This window comes from Pleurodeles waltl, chromosome 3_1, assembly GCF_031143425.1.
Source record: "Pleurodeles waltl isolate 20211129_DDA chromosome 3_1, aPleWal1.hap1.20221129, whole genome shotgun sequence".
Taxonomy (NCBI): Eukaryota; Metazoa; Chordata; class Amphibia; order Caudata; family Salamandridae; genus Pleurodeles; species Pleurodeles waltl.
In genome coordinates, this window is record NC_090440.1 from 1,144,236,993 (window position 1) to 1,144,254,827 (window position 17,835).

Genomic DNA, 17,835 nt, shown 5'->3' on the forward strand with positions numbered 1-17,835 from the left:
TCTGGGCTGTTGTCTGATACTGGGGCGTCGTAAAGGTCCCATGCATCGGGATCATCCTGACTCATTGTAGTATGAGCTGGGGAGTGCATCAGTGGTGGAGTTGTTACTGGTGATGCGTGTATTGATAGTGGTGGAGACGGTGGTGGAGTTGTTTTCTTTGCCACTTTTGCCTGTGGCTGCTTGTCCTTTTGTTGAAAGGCAAGTTTTCTTTTTATTTTAATTGGGGGAAGAGTGGTTATCTTCCCTGTGTCCTCATGAATGTGGAGCCTTCTTTGTGTAGTCTGGTTCCACAGCTTCAAGTTCCTCTCCGAATCTATGCTTTTGCATTTGGGAGGTTAATCCTTGTTCCTCTGTGTATGAACCTGTTTTCGGCTCCGAGGCTGGATGTTTCGGAACCGAAACTTTTTCGGATGTCTTTTTAGGCTCCGAAGAAACCTTTTTTATTTTCGGCGTGGTGTCTCGGTGCCGAACTTATTCGGTGCCGCTGTCTCGGGTCCGAGGTTGCTGTGTGGCGGTATCTCGACCTGAGTCGGATGACTTCGCCACAATCGTGCCCTTTTTCGGTGCCGATGATCGGTCACCTATTTTTCAGGTTAAGCCATGGCCTGTTGGCGGTGGCGTCCCCTGGGCTTTTGTTGACTTCTCGTGAGTCTTATGTTTCGACGTCTTACTCACGGTTTTTGTCGTTTCTTCGGCCTCGATCTCTTCAGAGTCCGACTCGTGGATGGAGAAAGCTTCTTCTTCCTCCTCGAAATGCTCTTGTCCTGTCGGCGTCGACGCCATTTGTAATCTTCTGGCTCTTCGGTCTCTTAATGTCTTCCTCGACCGAAACGCTCGACAGGCTTCACAAGTATCTTCCTTGTGCTCGGGAGACAAGCACAAGTTACAGACCAGATGCTGATCCGTATACGGATACTTGTTATGGCATTTTGGGCAGAAGCGGAATGGGGTCCGTTCCATCAGCCTTGAAGTCACGTGTGGCCGGGCCGACCAGGCCCCGACGGGGGAATCGAAAAAACCCCAAAGGGCCACCGGAGCTCTTGAGAATTCGGTGTCGATTTGTTCTAACTAACCCGATACCGAACGCAAACAATACCGAAGTTTTTTTCCGAGATTCTAACTAACTTTCCGACCCGAAACACGGAGCGAAAAGGAACACGTCCGAACCCGATGGCGGAAAAAAAACAATCTAAGATGGAGTCGATGCCCATGCGCAATGGAGTCGAAATGGGAGGAGTCCCTCGGTCTCGTGACTCGAAAAGACTTCTTCGAAGAAAAACAACTTGTAACACTCCGAGCCCAACACCAGATGGCAGACTGTGCACAGCATGTGTATTTGCAGCTACACATGCCATCGAACATATATATATATTCATATTCAAGAACTCTTTGCTTTGCAGACTTGTCAGTCTTAGAGACAAACCTCAGTGCTCAGACTAATTCCTAGAGACTGTGATTGAGAAAAATGAACCTTGAGATGCATTTTTCATTTCCTGTAAAAGACACTAGTAGTTTATATATTTGTGAACTTTTGAACTGTTCTTCAGAGAACCTTGGAAACCTCCGACTCCTGGAGAAAAGAAGATATTAAGTTAACATTGTTCTCTTAGAGAGAGACTAGTCTCTCAAAAGATCAAGGTGAGGAGAACAATATAATTGGGTGAATGTGAATGACTGAACAGTTGAATGCACAGTAGGAATGTGCTTATCTATGCTTTTATCACCCGACTGCAGGTCCTTCCTTTAAAGAAATCCCAATAAGAAGAAAGGTGCAGGTTTTCAGAGACACACACTGAATATCATATCTTCAAGTGGGAAACAGGCTAGAACTGGATCTGGAGGCAGTCTCTCTTTTTCTATTCCCATTCCTATTCCCAATCCCCCTAGCGGATGCAGGGTTCAGTTAATCAGTTAAAGTCTGAGCGCACATCTATTGGAGGGAGTTAGGTAAAAGGCATCTGCTCCTGTGGAAGTTTGATTTAATGGGTAATCTTCTGACACCCCGCAGTGCCAACCACGAAATCATACCAGACTGATACAGAGCTGTATTGGTGCTGGCCAGAACTCTATCTTCCAAGTTGGAGTGAGTGCCTCCTTTTTTCAACAAAAGCAAAAATAACAGATGATGGATGGAATGCTGACCAAATCAAACATTCATCCCCAGTCACAGATCTTGGTTTAATCCATATATTTTTTTTGCCCACCACGCCACCCTAGTTTGGACCCAGACGCATGCATATCAGTCTTGATCCTGCTCCCCATGGGAGAAGTCCAGCCTGAACTCCAAGGCCAGGTCCTTTTCTTGACTTTTTGTGAAAGCAGACGCTTGGTGGTGATCAGCAAGGATTCTGGTGTCTATAGCGGGGGAAAATCGCCCTCATGGGACTTTGGGAAGTCTATCCCAGTTGGCCATGATCTACATGATAAACTGGTTTATTGCAATGGATCACTACAATACTTTACATAATTTTTTTTTTTATTAAGAGCCCTGAGGAAGTTCAATATAACTAAACGAAATATGTTGGCTGTTGGCTGTTGTTTTTGCTGTTTGGAAGAAATAAAGGAACTTAATAAAACAAAACTTCAAGATTTTCAGAATTTTGGACTTCTGAATGGTTGGGTGCGAAATTACAAATTATGTCTTCTGCCAGGCCAGGTCCTCCCTCAACTGGAAACAAGTGTCTTGGGACCAGTTTCAGGGTATCACCTTCTCATCTGCCAGGCTAGCTTGAATCCAGTGGCACAGTGAGTACTGGACCCATGTCTGGGCATACCCTTCCCACTTAGGGTGACAAAAGCAAAAAGAACAGATGATGGACTGAATGCTGACCAAATCAAACAAACATTCACCCCTAGTCACAGATCTCGGTTAAATCCATTGTTTGGCCTGGGCAAGAGTATGACTGGGGAGGATCTGAAGATCCTTATGGTTACCCTAACCCCCCTTGAGGCCAAAGATAGCTGGTAAGAGAAACACGTTGATGTCAATAGTCTAGACCCCTCCCCAGGCACTGGCATGGTCTCTCCTCCTACAAAGGAAGGTGCTTCATTTGTATGGTAGTGGGAAGAGTGGCTGAGATACTGGATCTCACACTGCCCTCGGGAAGTCAAAACAAATGTCTTTACAGAGGTGCTTCAACCAAGAGTCACCCCTCGGAGCCTCTCCTCCCTTTTAACAAAGCCCTCAAGGATTTCCTGCTTGAGGCCTGAGCCAAGCATTGCACAGGGGCACCTATGCACAGGACAATTGCTGCAGCTGTCACCCTGCATCTGGGAACCCAACTTTCCTCACACAAAGTATCATCTCGGAGACTCTGGTTGTCTAGGCCTCCACCTCCTAGGTCAACCCTGGTGCGTTCCTTGCCACACCATTGGATAGGAATCCAAGAGGATGTTCTTTTCCACTAGCCTTGCACTGCAGTCGGTGAACACCAGGTGTCTTTTGGTCTGATAAACCCACAGTTTGGGATTCGGGTGGAGCAGGCGCTTCCCATGGTCTCAGAGGCGGCCAGAGTCATACAGTCACAGGTTACTGCAGATGGCAGAGACACCGCAAAGTTCACCATTTGCTGCAGACTGGATATGACCAACTCAATAGGAAGAGCGATTGAGTCATCTCTCAGACCCCACGCCTGGTTGAGATCTACTGGTTTTTCAGGGGATGTCCAGGCATCCCTTATGGACATGCACTGTGATGGCACCCATCTCTTCAGAGACCAAGTAGATTAGCCCTGGAGCACTGGAGGTTAACCAAGCCACTGCCAGCTCCTTGGTCCTCTCCATGACCCCACATCCACCTCATTCTGCCTTTCGCCCCTTCTGTGGCTACGGTATGGGCTTCCGTCCATTTTCCATTCTCACCCAGCCACCGTGGGACACACTGCCATAGGTCCATCTAGTCTGCAAACCCTCAAATCCCCTCCCCTTACCAACAGCCACTGCCTTAAAACCCCTTTAGTTTACTCTTGTACAATCACAAGTATCCATTTGGTCATAGGATCCATCATCACCTGCCCCACTGGCAGTTCATAACATCGGACAAGTGGTTACCACAAATTTTTCAGCTGAATTACTGCATCCCTTTGCTAGAAACCCCACTACACATGCCACCATCCCAGGGCCAACTGATAAAGAACCACTTTTCCCTGTTCATGAGGTAGTACAGGCTTATTTGGCCAAAGGAGGCCATTGAGAGGGTGAAGGCATCAGAAGCGGTCATGGTTAGTATTCCATTCCCCCCTACTTTGCGTACACGAGGACTGAGGTCTTTGCCCTATTTTAGACCTGCACCCTCTCAATTTCTTCCTGAAGAAGGAGAAATTCAAGATGCTCAGATGCTCACGTTAGCTTAGGCTCTGTCTGCCCTAGACCTTGGAGACTGAATAGTAGCACTGGACTTGCATGAGACCTACTTCCCCATCCTGCCTGCACTCAGACACTACCTGCAGTTCAATGGGGCCACGAGCATTATGCGTTTGCTTAGGACCCCTTTCGGCCTCACCAGCATACCTCTGATTTTACCATGGTGGCAGCAGTGGTTGCAGCACACCTGCAGAGGTCGAGAATTCCAGTCTTCCCCTACCTAGCGATTAGCTGTTCAAGGCGTGCTATTCCCAGGCGGCCATCTCCCACCTCAGACTACAGCAGACCTCCTGCATTCACTCACTATAAACCTGCAGAAGTCACATCCTGACTCAATCTCAGATGCTCCCTTTCATCGATAATGTTCTGCATACAGTGAAGTTTTGGGCCGGTCCTCCAAAACAGCGAGACAAGGGTACTCAGGCTATGGTTACAATGTTTCAGCGTCTATCCTGGATGTCAATGGGATGGACTCTGAGGCTGCTGGGACACATGACCTCCTGCATCCTGCTGGTAACTCATCTGCTGGCATATGTGGGATTTGAAGTCTCAGTGGGTGCAGTATGGGTGGGGCAGTGGGGAGGAATAACCTGTAGTGGTGTGCAAAACCATGATTGGGTCAGTGGCAGACCCGGACTGCAGTAACAGATGTGTCACTCCTGGGCTGGGTCAGACATCTGGGAAAGGTGGCGATCTGAGCTATCTGGTCTCTGGCAGCTTCTCAGCTTCATAGAAATTTGTTGAAGCTGAGAACGACCTGACTACCATTGAAAATGTTTCTTCCTTCCATCAAAGGAAGGCTAAGTTCAGGTGTCACAGACATCACCACTACCATGTGGTACTGCAACAAGCAGGGCAGGATGGGGTCATGGGCCATGTGTCCAAGGCTCTGCACCTCTGGGCATGGCTGCAAAATCCGGGCATTTCCCTGGAGGTTCAACATCTGGTGGGCTCTCTGAACGCCACAATGCGTTGACACCTTTGGGCATTTGTGTGCGCTTTATAAATCTCTTATTTCATTTCATAATGGACGATCTCAGCTGTCGATGCCTAGTTGATCACAAAAGGCAGCACCATCCAAAGGTGGTGAAGGGTCTCTTCAGAGACTGGTGAGAACCATGGTTAGATTTAGTCACCACTGCAGGCGAATGTGGAATGTCAGCATTTCTGCGCACTGGAGTTTCCAAAGAGACTTTTGCTCGGAGACACTTTTTATCTAAATTAGAGTTCAGGCCTCCTGTATGCTCTCCTGCATCTGAATCTGTATAAACTCTGCCTTCATGAGTGGAGATTGAGCAGCAGGATTAGACAGTCTTTCACAGACCTCCAGAAGTCTGATGTTATTCTGGCAGTCAGGCATCACTCAACCAAGACAGTATGCACCTGCTGTTGAAACAAATTTGTGGCTTGATGTGCTACTCAAAATGTTGATCACCTTTGTCTGAACTTTTGTAATTTGTTCTCTCATTAGCCCGGCATGGCTTTGCTTTGGGCACTCCTAAAGGACATCCTTCGTCCATATCAGCATTCTTGTGGTTGCCAGACCAGCCCTCTCTGTACAAGTCACCTGTTGTGACTCATTTTCTAAAAGGCTCCAACACATGTTCTCTTAAAGATCCTTCATCATGCCCCAATGGGACTTGAATCTTGTTCTGATATTGTTGATGTGCTCGCCCTACTAGCCTATGCACAATTTCCCCACTCTACGTCATCTGAACATTAAAACTGTGTCCTTAGTGCCCCATTACATCAGCCAGGAGGGCTAGTGAACTGGAGGCACACTCTGTGCACTCTCCTTACACAAGTATTTTTTTCCATCTAAACTGGTCCTGAGAACATGTGCCTCTTTTCTGCAGTACGTGGTGCCACCTTTTTACATAGGCAAGACGATCACACTGCTGACCTTCTTTGCTCATCCCCGACCCTCCCAAGGAGGTGGAGAGATTCTACCGCAAGGACCCAAAAAGAGCATCATCATTCTACATTGATCATACCAAAGAGTTTGAGGTGCACAATCAATTTCTCATTGGGTTTGTTGGGGGTAAAGAAAGGAAGGGCCATACAGAAACAGACCATCTCAAGATGGATTGTGCTCTGCATTAAAATCTACCATGCACTGTCCAAAAAGCAACCACTCAGGGCTTACGTGCTCATCCATCAGAGCCAAAGCTGTGACCACTGTTAGCTCACTGAGTTCCTGTCCTGGACATCTGTCAGGCTGCAAATTGGGCTTCTCTGCACACATTAACCAAGCACCACTATCAGGGCAGTCAGGTCCATGTGATGGGCACTTTGCCCCTTCGGTCCTCCAGGATTTCCAGATCTAAATCTGTTCACAGATGCACCACCAGAGAGGTAATGCTTGGGTATGGATTCTAAGGTAAGGAATTTGCAGCTACAAGTCAGATGAACAAGCTACTTACCTTCGTTAACACCTTATCTGGTAGAGACTATCTAGCAGCAGATTCCTTGAGGAACCTCCCTCCACCCTTTCCGCTCTGTGAACGGATTTCTCCATAGAGGGTAACTCGTATGAGGTCCTTAGTGTCAACTCACTGTTACATCAGCAACCTTTGTGGCTCAGCGCATTTGGCACGGAACGGTCGGGAAAATTAACTGATGCCAGTGCACCTTTATAGGCACTGCACATGTCACTTTCAGCTAGGATGATGCCGACTTGGACCCGAATGACACCTCTTACCGGTGCGCAGAGGTACTGCTCAAAACGTTTCAGGATCCAGTCTGATGCCTGGGGAATATTCTAAGGTAAACAATCTGCAGCTTGATAGAGTCTCTACCAGAAAAGGCATTACCGAAGGTATCTTGTTAATTTCTTTCTCTACCACAAAGCAGAGGAACCACCTGTGGGACTTCTGAACTGGTAAGTGAAAGAATGTATCCTGCTGGCCCAAGGATACAATCCAAACCCCAGGACCTATGAATGAGAGGATGTGGGTAGATTCGGCATTTTAAATTTGACCTTCTGAAGGAAGTAGTTCACAAACTGAATCAGCCTGAGCCCACCATTCCCTTGTGCACAAAGAAGTAATAGAACTAGTAAGCACTGCCAGTCTCCTTCTTGGGGATTCTACTGCCCATTTGTTTCCTAATTACTGAACTTCTCTGGATAGGAGGGAGGCATGCCCTGCCAAGGTGTGAGTGTGAACAGGAAAAACCGTAAAGGGCACTGAGAGAAAGGCAAGGGTGTAACCATGACTGACAACCTGCAAGACCAAATGATCTGAGTAATTGCAGCTCACTTGGGTAGGTAAAAGCGTATTATGCTCTCAACTGGCTGCAGATGGACCCCACAGGGGTAAAAAAACAGCAGGTTAGCAGCAGGTAAAGCAAAAGAGTAGGGCTGGCCCTGTCGACTGTGGCCCTGTCCGTCTGGACTTCCGAATAGGACATTTTGCATGGGAAGAGTCAATCAATCCATCAGTATTTGTAAAGCGCGGCCACTCACCCATGAGGGTCTCAAGGCACTGGTTTTTCCAGCTCTTTGCTGCAGTGTAGAGGAAAGATCATCCTCTGGTGGTGGTTTTGCAGATGCAAGGGACAGTGGCCAGGGCCATCTGGGCAGAGCAGAGGGATCTGGCGGGGTGTAGGAGAGTGGCTGTCTCAGTGGCAAGCCAGGCCCATGAGCAAACACTGTACTTTCAAAATTGTTGATGGAACTGGCAGGCCGGGGAGAGCAAGTGCAAGGATCAGGACATAGTGCGGCTATCTTTAAATCTCTCTAATGCCAAATCTGCTTTGTCACCCAACAACCTAGAGCCAACAAAAATATCTATGACGGATGCCTGAACATCACCAGAGAAAGCCAAGGCATGCATCCAAGCAGGATGACTAATTACCACACTAGTGCCCACAGCACAATGTACACAGTCTGAGGTGTCCAGCACAGCACGCAATTTATTTAGCCACATCCTGTCTGTTGTGGACTGTTTTTACGAAGGAGCTCCAAACCTCCTGCAGAAGGGAAGGCAAGATCTCACTCCTCATATCCCACAGGGCATGAGAGAATCTAGTATTTGACCAACAGGAAGACCGCATTCAGAGTTCACAATGCTAAACTGGTGGAGGAAAATACAATCTTGCCAAGCACATCAATATGCATTGATCCTCTTACAGGTGGGGAAAGGTGGGAAAGCACTTGGGTTGACTTTGTTGGCTGAAGCCCGTACCACTAGACTGCCTAGTGTTTATTGCTAAAATGAGGAAATCTGGGTCACCTGAAGCAAACCTATTGGGCAACTTGCAGACGGCTCCAAACATGACTTTGGCCATGCTCTGGTCAGAGTATCAGCTAGGGCCTCATTTAATGGCAGGTTCTGAAGATCAAGGACCAGGCTGCACAATTTAAGCAAAACGATTAGCCTTGGTTTCCACTAATGACAACAGCAGTTCCAAAACCTCTACTGCATACATACTGCAAAGTGTAGGAGACACTTTCCTCATTGGGGTGGGAGGCAAATGAAGAGTTCCATTCCATGGCTGATGTGTCAAGGCCTCTAGCATTTGGAGGTCCAAATATAACCCATCAGTCTAGTGAAAGGGTAACAAAATGTCTGCCTACTCCTCATCATCCCAATCAAGTGAAAGATTGTATAAGTCTTGTACGGGATCTGAATCCAAGCCGAAGAAGACCTCAAAGCTTGGACGATACTGGCACAGAAGCACTGCTGAAGAGTCCTCAAAAACCACTCGCTATGCATAGGTAATTCAACCAACACTGGCCAGGATATAGCTAAACTTGGCTCCATGTCTGATATTGGTGTCCGGGATGGATCCAGAACTGGTGCCTCTAAAGCTGGGGCTGACACAGGTCACACCAGAACAAGCATGGCCAGAGCGAAGGTGCAACCAGGTGGCGGGTGTGGGGATAAAGGTGTCAGTCTGCACCTGGGCAGTACCTGCCAGTGGAGGTTTGACTGGAGGCCCGGGCAAGTCAATACAGCCTTAAGGATTTCCTTAGGACCTTGAAACATCTGGAAAAACTGCAGCACTGCCTCTTTGAAGTCTAAGTCATGCATGGCCTGGAAAATTGAGGGCACACCAGTTCCAGCTGCAGACTGGGGTCTAATGTCTAGTGCAAAGTTGTGTCCGTAACATGCACCCTTCCTGGAGCAGGAAGACTCTAGTCTAGACTTCATGGATCTGAGCTGAGGTTTATCCTTGGACGACTTCTTAGCTGAGTATAGGGGCCTAGACCAAAACTTGGAGTAGTACCACGCCTGCAACATTGTAAAGGACAGTTTCTTGTGGAAAGTGATATGCTCTTCATCACTTGTTTCCTGATGGCCTTCAGTTACATTATGTTTGGACTTAGGACACCAAATAGAGATGTCATGTTGGTCCAAAACCAACATCTGTTTCTTGTAGGTGAGGTCACTGAACAACAGCTCTGGAAGTCAGGGAAAAACCAACAAAGTTTGGAAGCTGAGCCCCGAGACTGCATGAAGGGGTGAAAATAAAATGCAACGTATGTCAGCAGCCTGCAGTGGGGCCTCTATGTAGGTCTCCACAGTCAATTACAGAGGTGGTACAAGGTTGTTGTGGTGTCCAATGGATTAACTTACCAGTACACAGGCGCAATATAGAAAGTTTCTAGATGCAGTCTGGCATCTGTGAAATAAAAAGGAGAAATATTTGGGGTACAAAGTATCCTACAAAAATTCTGGTATTCCAGAGTTGCGGATACTGTGTATCCATTTTCCACATGGACTTCTTTTTCCAGATGACCACGTGTTCCAGTAAAAGGGCATGGTGCGCTATCTGAACCTCCAAAATCAATGTGTGGAGCCTGAATAGAATCAGCGGGGAGGTTCTCATTTCCCATGAGAAGCCGTGGATCCTATTCTGGATCACTGCTGCCCTTCTAACATGTCCCTTTCTTCAGGCTGTTTGATTACATTTGTCATCTGGTGTGAGGTGAAGGAAGCAGATCTGCTAGAGGTAAAACTCTATCGTGCTCTCCTATGTGTTTTGTCTTTGGTACAGCAAGGACTACTTCATTTTGCCTAATCAGCCCTTGCTGTTCAAGTCACCTGTTGCAGGGTAGGTTTGAAAGTGCGCTCATTGACCCTTTACTCCCTTTGCTATGCAACGGTGAGAACTTAATTTGGTTCTAATGTTCATCATATGTATAATGCACTACATATGTTGAGCCCAAGACCCTGTTTTTCATCCCAGTCACTTCTGCGTATTGCGCCTGAATTGCAAGCTTTGTCAGTCCAGCCTCCATATACTTCATTTTGTTCCTGACAAGTTATTGCTTCGGACCCGTGCATCCCTTTTTCCAATAGTGCTGCCAAGCTTTCATGTGGGGGCAGTCCACAGCATTATTTTCCAGATACATCGCTCTAAGGAGTGGGATCCGCTGCTTGTATCCTCCACTGGTGGAACATTCACTTTTTTGGAGCCACTGCTGAGACTTAGTTTCTACAGAGTCAGTTTCAAGGGGTACCAACTCTTTGTTGGACAGAAAGGAAAGGCAATCCAAAAAAAAGAAACCTTACCACATTGGTTGTCCTTTGCATTACATGGTGTTTTGCAACAACAAAAAAGGATCCTCCTGAGGTCTTAGGGACTCATTTAGGCAGGTCAAACGTTAAGACTACAGTGATGGGTTGCTGGGTTCGTGTTTTTGACATCATCAGGTAGCCACATGGGCATCTATTCATACTTTTGGAGTAAAGGTATAAGGCCCAACTCTATTTTAAGTAGGCCATAACTCCATTTTCTATATGTCTGCAGAATCATCAACATGTTTGCCTTTGGAGCAGATGTCGTCTATCCTTATTTTTCCAAGAACTGTGAAAGTGTCAAGTAATTTAGATATAGACAACAAAACACCTGATGTGACATCAGTCTGGAACCAGTGCCTTGTTATCTCACTTTCAATGTCAACAAAGAAATATAGTTAAAACAGTGTAGCCTGAATAGTCATAGTTTTACCTTATATGTTTAAAGGAATGTGTCTTAGACTAGCATCATGATGCTTATTGGTTACATCAAATATTCCTAAGGTGACACTGCAAATTCCTTCTCAGATAAGATACAGTATATAAAGGATTGCCACTTGACCACCTGCCAGGAGAGGTCCTCCGTCCCAGATTATCGCAAGCAAGATACTGCCAGATCAGAAGACGATCCTGCCTCTGCATTGCACTTTCTGAAAGTTGACAATGGGCTTTGTAGGATGTTGGCTCGGTATATACTATTTCAAAGTGAGAAATAGTGTGCACAGAGTCCAAGGGTTCCCCTTAGAGGTAAGAAAGTGGCAAAAGTAGATAATTCTAATGCTCTATTTTTGTGGTAGTGTGGTCGAGCAGTAGGCTTATCAGAGGGTAGTGTTAAGCATTTGTTGTACACACACAGGCAATAAATGAGGAACACACACTCAAAGACTTACTCCAGGTCAATAGGTTTTTATATTGAAAAATATATTTTCTTAGTTTATTTTAAGAACCACAGTTTCTAGATTTAAAGTTAATACTTTAAATGTAAGTTACTTCACTTAGATACTTTAGGAACTTTGAATGAAAGCAATATCACATACAGTCTTTGTAAAAATGGCAATAAGCTATTTTCAAAGTGGACACAGTGCAAAAATCAACAGTTCCTGGGGGAGGTAAGTAAAGGTTAGTTTTGGAGGTAAGTTAAACACTTACAAGTCTCAAGGTTGGGGCATAGGCAGCCCACCGTTGGGGGTTCAAGGCAACCCCAAAGTTACCACACCAGCAGCTCAGGGCCAGTCAGGTGCAGAGGTCAAAGAGGTGCCCAAAACACATAGGCGCCTATGGGGAACAGGGGTGCTCCAGTTCCAGTCTGCGAGCAGGTAAGTACCTGCGTCCTCGGGGGGCAGACCAGGGGGGTTTTGTAGAGCACTGGGGGGGGGGGGGGGGGGGGGGGGGAGAGAACATAAGTAGGCACATAAACCACACCCTCAGCGGCACAGGGGCAGCCGGGTGCAGTGTGCAAAGCAGGCGTCGGGTTTCAGGTAGGTTTCAATGGAGGGACCCGGGGGTCACTCTAGCGGTGCAGGAAGGCACAGGGGGGGCTTCTCGGGACAGCCACCACCTGGGCAAGGCAAAGGGTCACCTGGGGGTCACTCCTGCGCTGAAGTTCGGTGCCTTCAGGTCCTGGGGGCTGCGGGTGCAGTGTTGGTTCCAGGCGTCAGGTCCGTTGTTACAGGCAGTCGCGGTCAGGGGGAGCCTCTGGATTCTCTCTGCAGGTGTCGCCTTGGTGGCCCAGGGGGGTTGTCTCTGGTTACTCACAGGCTCGCAGTCGCCGGGGAGTCCCCCCTGAGGTGTTTGTTCTCTGGATCTCGAGCTGGGGGCATCGAGTACAGAGTGTGAAGTCTCACGCTTCCAGTGGGAAACGTGCAGTCTTTGAAAGTTGCTTCTTTGTTGCAAAGAAGTAGCTGATTTTGAACAGGGTCGCTGTTCACGGGAGCATCTTGGTCTTTTAGTCCAGGGCAGTCCTCTGAGGCGTCAGAGGTCGCTGGTCCCTGTCGGATGCGTCACTGGTTGCAGGTTTTCGAAACTGGAGACAGGCCGATAGGGCTAGGGCCAAAGCAGTTGTCGTCTTCCTCCTTCTCTGCAGGCTTGTAGGTCAGCAGTCCTTGTTTCTTCAGGTTGCAGGAATCTGATTGCCTGGGATCTGGGGCGCCCCTAAATACCGAATTTAGGGGTGTGTTTAGATCTGGGAGGGCAGTAGCCAATGGCTACTGTCCTTGAGGGTGGCTACACCCTCTTTGTGCCTCCTCCCTGTGGGGAGGGGGGCACATCCCTAATCCTATTGGGGGAATCCTCCAAACTCAAAATGGAGGATTTCTCAAGGCAGGGGTCACCTCAGCTCAGGACACCTTAGGGGCTGTCCTGACTGGTGGGTGACTCCTTGTTTTTCTCATTATCTCCTCCAGCCTTGCCGCCAAAAGTGGGGGCAGTGGCCGGAGGGGCGGGCAATCTCCACTAGCTGGGATGCCCTGAGGCGCTGTAACAAAAGGGGTGAGCCTTTGAGGCTCACCGCCAGATGTAACAGTTCCTGCAGGGGGAGGTGAGAAGCACCTCCACCCAGTACAGGCTTTGTTCCTGGCCACAGAGTGACAAAGGCACTCTCCCCATGTGGCCAGCAACATGTCTGGTGTGTGGCAGGCTGGCAGGAACTGGTCAGCCTACACTAGAAGTCGGGTATGTATTCAGGGGGCATCTCTAAGATGCCCTCTGGGTGTATTTTACAATAAATTGCACACTGGCATCAGTGTGCATTTATTGTGCTGAGAAGTTTGATACCAAACTTCCCAGTTTTCAGTGTAGCCATTACGGAACTGTGGAGTTCGTGTTTGACAAACTCCCAGACCATATATTCCTATGGCTACTCTGCACTTACAATATCTTAGGTTTTGGTTAGACACTGTAGGGGCATAGTGCTCATGCACCTATGTCCTCACCTGTGGTATAGTGCACCCTGCCTTAGGGTTGTAAGGCCTGCTAGAGGGGTGACTTACCTATGCCACAGGCAGTGTGAGGTTGGCATGGTACTCTGAGGGGAGTGCCATGTCGACTTAGTCATTTTCTCCCCACCAGCACACACAAGCTGTGAGGCAGCGTGCATGTGCTGAGTGAGGGGTCCCTAGAGTGGCATAAGACATGCTGCAGCCCTTAGAGACCTTCCCTGGCATCAGGGCCCTTGGTACCAGGGGTACCAGTTACAAGGGACCTACCTGAGTGCCAGGGTTGTGCCAATTGTGGAGACAAAGGTACAGTTTAGGGAAAGAACACTGGTGCTGGGGCCTGGTTAGCAGGGTCCTAGCACACTTTCAAATCATAACTTAGCATCAGCAAAGGCAAAAAGTTAGGGGGTAACCATGCCAAGGAGGCATTTCCTTACAGGCTTGGAAGGAGTTGATGCTGAACATGTGTTTGCCTTTCGCGGGAACACAGCATACGTGACGGCTGATAATTATAGCAATATAGCAAGGTATGCAGTGCGCTCTCTCCCTAAGAAAATCTAGCTGCAAGTTATTCTACTTTCCATGCACTCATAGCGTAGTGCACAGAAGTAGGTTTAATGGTGTTAAGTTTTTAGATGACGTTTTAAACATGTTACAAATGTTCATTTTATTCTTGTTGTTCGCAACATGCTTTTGTGCTGTTTTAATTGTATTGTGTGATGTGTTGAGCAACAGTGCACCTATTGAAATAAATGTGCTTTTTTTTGGTTAAAATGTCTTTTTCTTAGCACATCTTGTGTGTGTTTTTGAAGAGAACAAAAAAGGTGTGTTCCTCATCACCACTGTTTCCCTGGATCCCTGTATAGGAGTGGTTAGTAACCCAAAAGCACTGACACCACTTTGACTACGCATTGAATGGACTTCTGTGGGGATACAAAAACTTGTCTCTCAAATTCAAGCGTAGTGCATTGAGCTGAGTTCACATGTGTTATCCGTGGGTGCAAAAGCACAGCTTGAAGGCAGGGTGGGCCATTTTGCCCACTTGGTCCTGCTGGACTTCCTGGTGTCAACTCCACTCTTTGGATCCACTTCCTAGGAGGTGGCAATGCTTTGGTATAGATTGACATGGTGAAGATGCTATAGTTGAAAGTATCCATCATTAGAAGAATAAGTTGCTTAACTCTGGTAATGCTTTTTCTAACGGTAGATTCCTCGTTGCCTGCCCTCCTCACCTTTCTTTGGAGTGGACTTTCCGGGATTAATAAACTTCCATGTTAGATCTGCACACTGGCATTCTGTAAGCCATATTCACAGAGTGAAGGCACATAAAATAACAAACTGAGGTCAGTGCACAGGGCTGGTGCTTTAATGCGGTTTGGTGTCATATTATGTGAGACTGGATGAAGTTGCAACCGAGGTCTATGACGCCGGCTACCGGTGTAGAGGAGCTATTGCACGAGCTTCTGTATCCACTCTGGTACTTTGGGGGATTCACAAAGAGAACAATCAGCTACAGAAGAGTATCCAACAGAAACTCTGATACTGGAGCTAAGTAACTTCAAACTGGTATTTCTGGAGAGCCAAAGATTTTTGGCTCTATTTTTGCCATTGGTGTAATAGGGGACAGAACAAATTAGAGTTGCTCTGTACCAAGTTTTTCAGAGGGGAAAATGGAGACAGGCTTTGCACTGTTTATGGGTGTTTAAATGATAAGAACATAAGTACATATTTTTTCTTACAATATCTAAAATGATACTAGTATTTGAGGCAAAACCACGTATACGCAGCTACAGCTCTTTCAGTGGTATCAGCATAGTCCATAATCAGTTTGCTCCATTTTGTTTTGAGAAGAGATACTTCATATACTTCAAGGACAAGGTTTGCCTGTTAAAAATGGACTTACTAGTATAAAATGTATTAGCAAAAGATGCTTGATATTTTTTTCAGGTGTGTTTCCTTCCGATCATCAAATTCCAAATTGGATAAGGAATTTTATCATCCGAGCAACAGATCTCACACATGTAAAAATGGTGCCTTATATAACTGATTAAACAAGTGCATATTATTACCTATATATGGCATATATTTTTTGCTCCATGACTTGGGATGTTGCATCGGAATTGGCACCCTGCCCTCCTCACAATACCATATTCCTATGCTGTCAGTGTGCATTTTTCTTTCCCAGGATAGTAGAAGTGTGTGACCAAGTTTCCCTGTCGAAATTATCTTTTAATGAAGATAGCCCATTGTTTATGTGATTTATCTTATCCATTTTTGTGTACTGGTATTCTATGGCCATAAGCTTCAGCTGGTTTATTTCCCATTCAAGCCCAAGTATTTATTTTCTTATCTGCAATCTAACCCCATCAATGTTAACGAATGCTGTTATTTTCTCTCAGATTTCTTTAAGGCATTGTTTTACTGTGAGTTGTTTTAATGAACATTATTATTCTAACATGTGTTTTCTCTCAGTTTTACTACGATCCAAAAGACAGTGTATGTTTATTATTAGCTAATGGACTCAACTATATGCCACTGTTTATTTCATGAGCATGTTTAGAATGTTTTATCTGTATTCAGAGTTGAGATACTATTGTGCTCTGTTACTTTAGGGTATTACAGCTACAAAATAAGTAGCATTTTAAAACATAATATAGTGTGGGTTAGGAAGGAGTACATTTCACATATGTGGAAATGCATTGAATTTCAATATGTGGGACACTGATGCTCCATATCCGTGCACTAGTATGAACATAACATGCCCCACAAATAATTTGATGCTCTTCTTACTACACGAAGAAGACTTTGTTCACACCAAGGTGTACTATATACTTTCCTTTGCACCAAAATGTATGGGGTATGGCTCTGTTACAGCTCTTCCCTAAAGTTACTAAAACACAGTTAGGTTTACTAAGAGAGCCCTTTCTCATACTAAAAGGTGTTTTGTTACGTTAAAAAAATAGGCAATGTACCCAGCCCTGGAGTGGTACACGGTTATATTGTGCATCTTACCTTGCACAGTCAGATGTATTTTAATTTCATCAATCGTTTTCTCATCTTGACTGGCTGCCACCTCACATCGGTAAATTGCTGTGTCTGTGCGACTTGTGTTGAGGATCTTAAGTGAGGCTCGGTCCAAGAGAATAGCGCGATTTTCCAGGGCACCTGGCAATGAAGGAAACAATGCTGAAACTGGAATAGGAGAAGTGAAAGCAAAGCACTAGAACATTTGCTTAGCCTGTCCTCAAGACAAACATTTTCTAAATTTCACATTCTGATGGATACTTCTACCTGCAGATTCCTCACCTTAGAAAAGGCCCTAGGTGCCCTACTAGATAGAGAGATTTCTTCATAGCATTGCTTCTGCATGATGCTAGGTGGTGCCATGTAGCTCTGTGAAAACTCCATACCACCCAAGAAAAGGAGTGGAACCACATATAAGCAACACCCAAGGGCACTGGTATAAATTCATTTCTTTCCACGCTTTCTGATACGGAACCCATAGCCCACTTCCAACTTTGTCAATTTTCCATCAATTCCAAACTTTTTTCAAAGAGTGCTAGTGATCAAAAGGATTTAAGCCGTGCCACAAATGCAGGAAGAAAAGGTCAGTCAAACTCACAAGAGATGTTCCTTCGGTGCATGGACACAGGACTAATAAAGGTTGTGTGATAAGTGCACCCTAATGCACCTGAAGGTCACTGCATGTCACTGAACACAAGTACAAGTTGTGGCCTTCGAGTGGATCCTTTTTCAAGCTGCAGGACCTGTCTCAGAGCTGCTCCTGTCATCATTCCACTTACCACTCAAAGTTCTCTGGTAAGTCACGTCCAAGTCTAAATGCAAATTTAAAAAAAACTGAAGCAGGACTCAACCCTACCCTGTGACTCCAAAGAGAAGGTGCCTGGGCATTGAGATGTCAGTTGCATTCTATCAAGGCCACCACTGAGCGGATCCTTCAGTGTATCCTGATGTTCCCAGAGTTTTCCATGCTGTTGTTGATCCTGCAACAA

At 46.3% G+C, this 17,835-nt stretch overlaps 1 protein-coding gene across 1 annotated transcript in view; it reads right to left on the minus strand.

The window, feature by feature from the left end:
* The window catches only part of JAM3 (junctional adhesion molecule 3), a 335,977-nt gene that overhangs the window by 131,070 nt on the left and 187,072 nt on the right, over nt 1–17,835 (minus strand). The window contains exon 4 of the mRNA XM_069224453.1: nt 16,835–16,987. Within this exon, the coding sequence (XP_069080554.1) occupies nt 16,835–16,987 (153 nt within the window). The remainder of the gene's footprint in view (nt 1–16,834; nt 16,988–17,835) is intronic.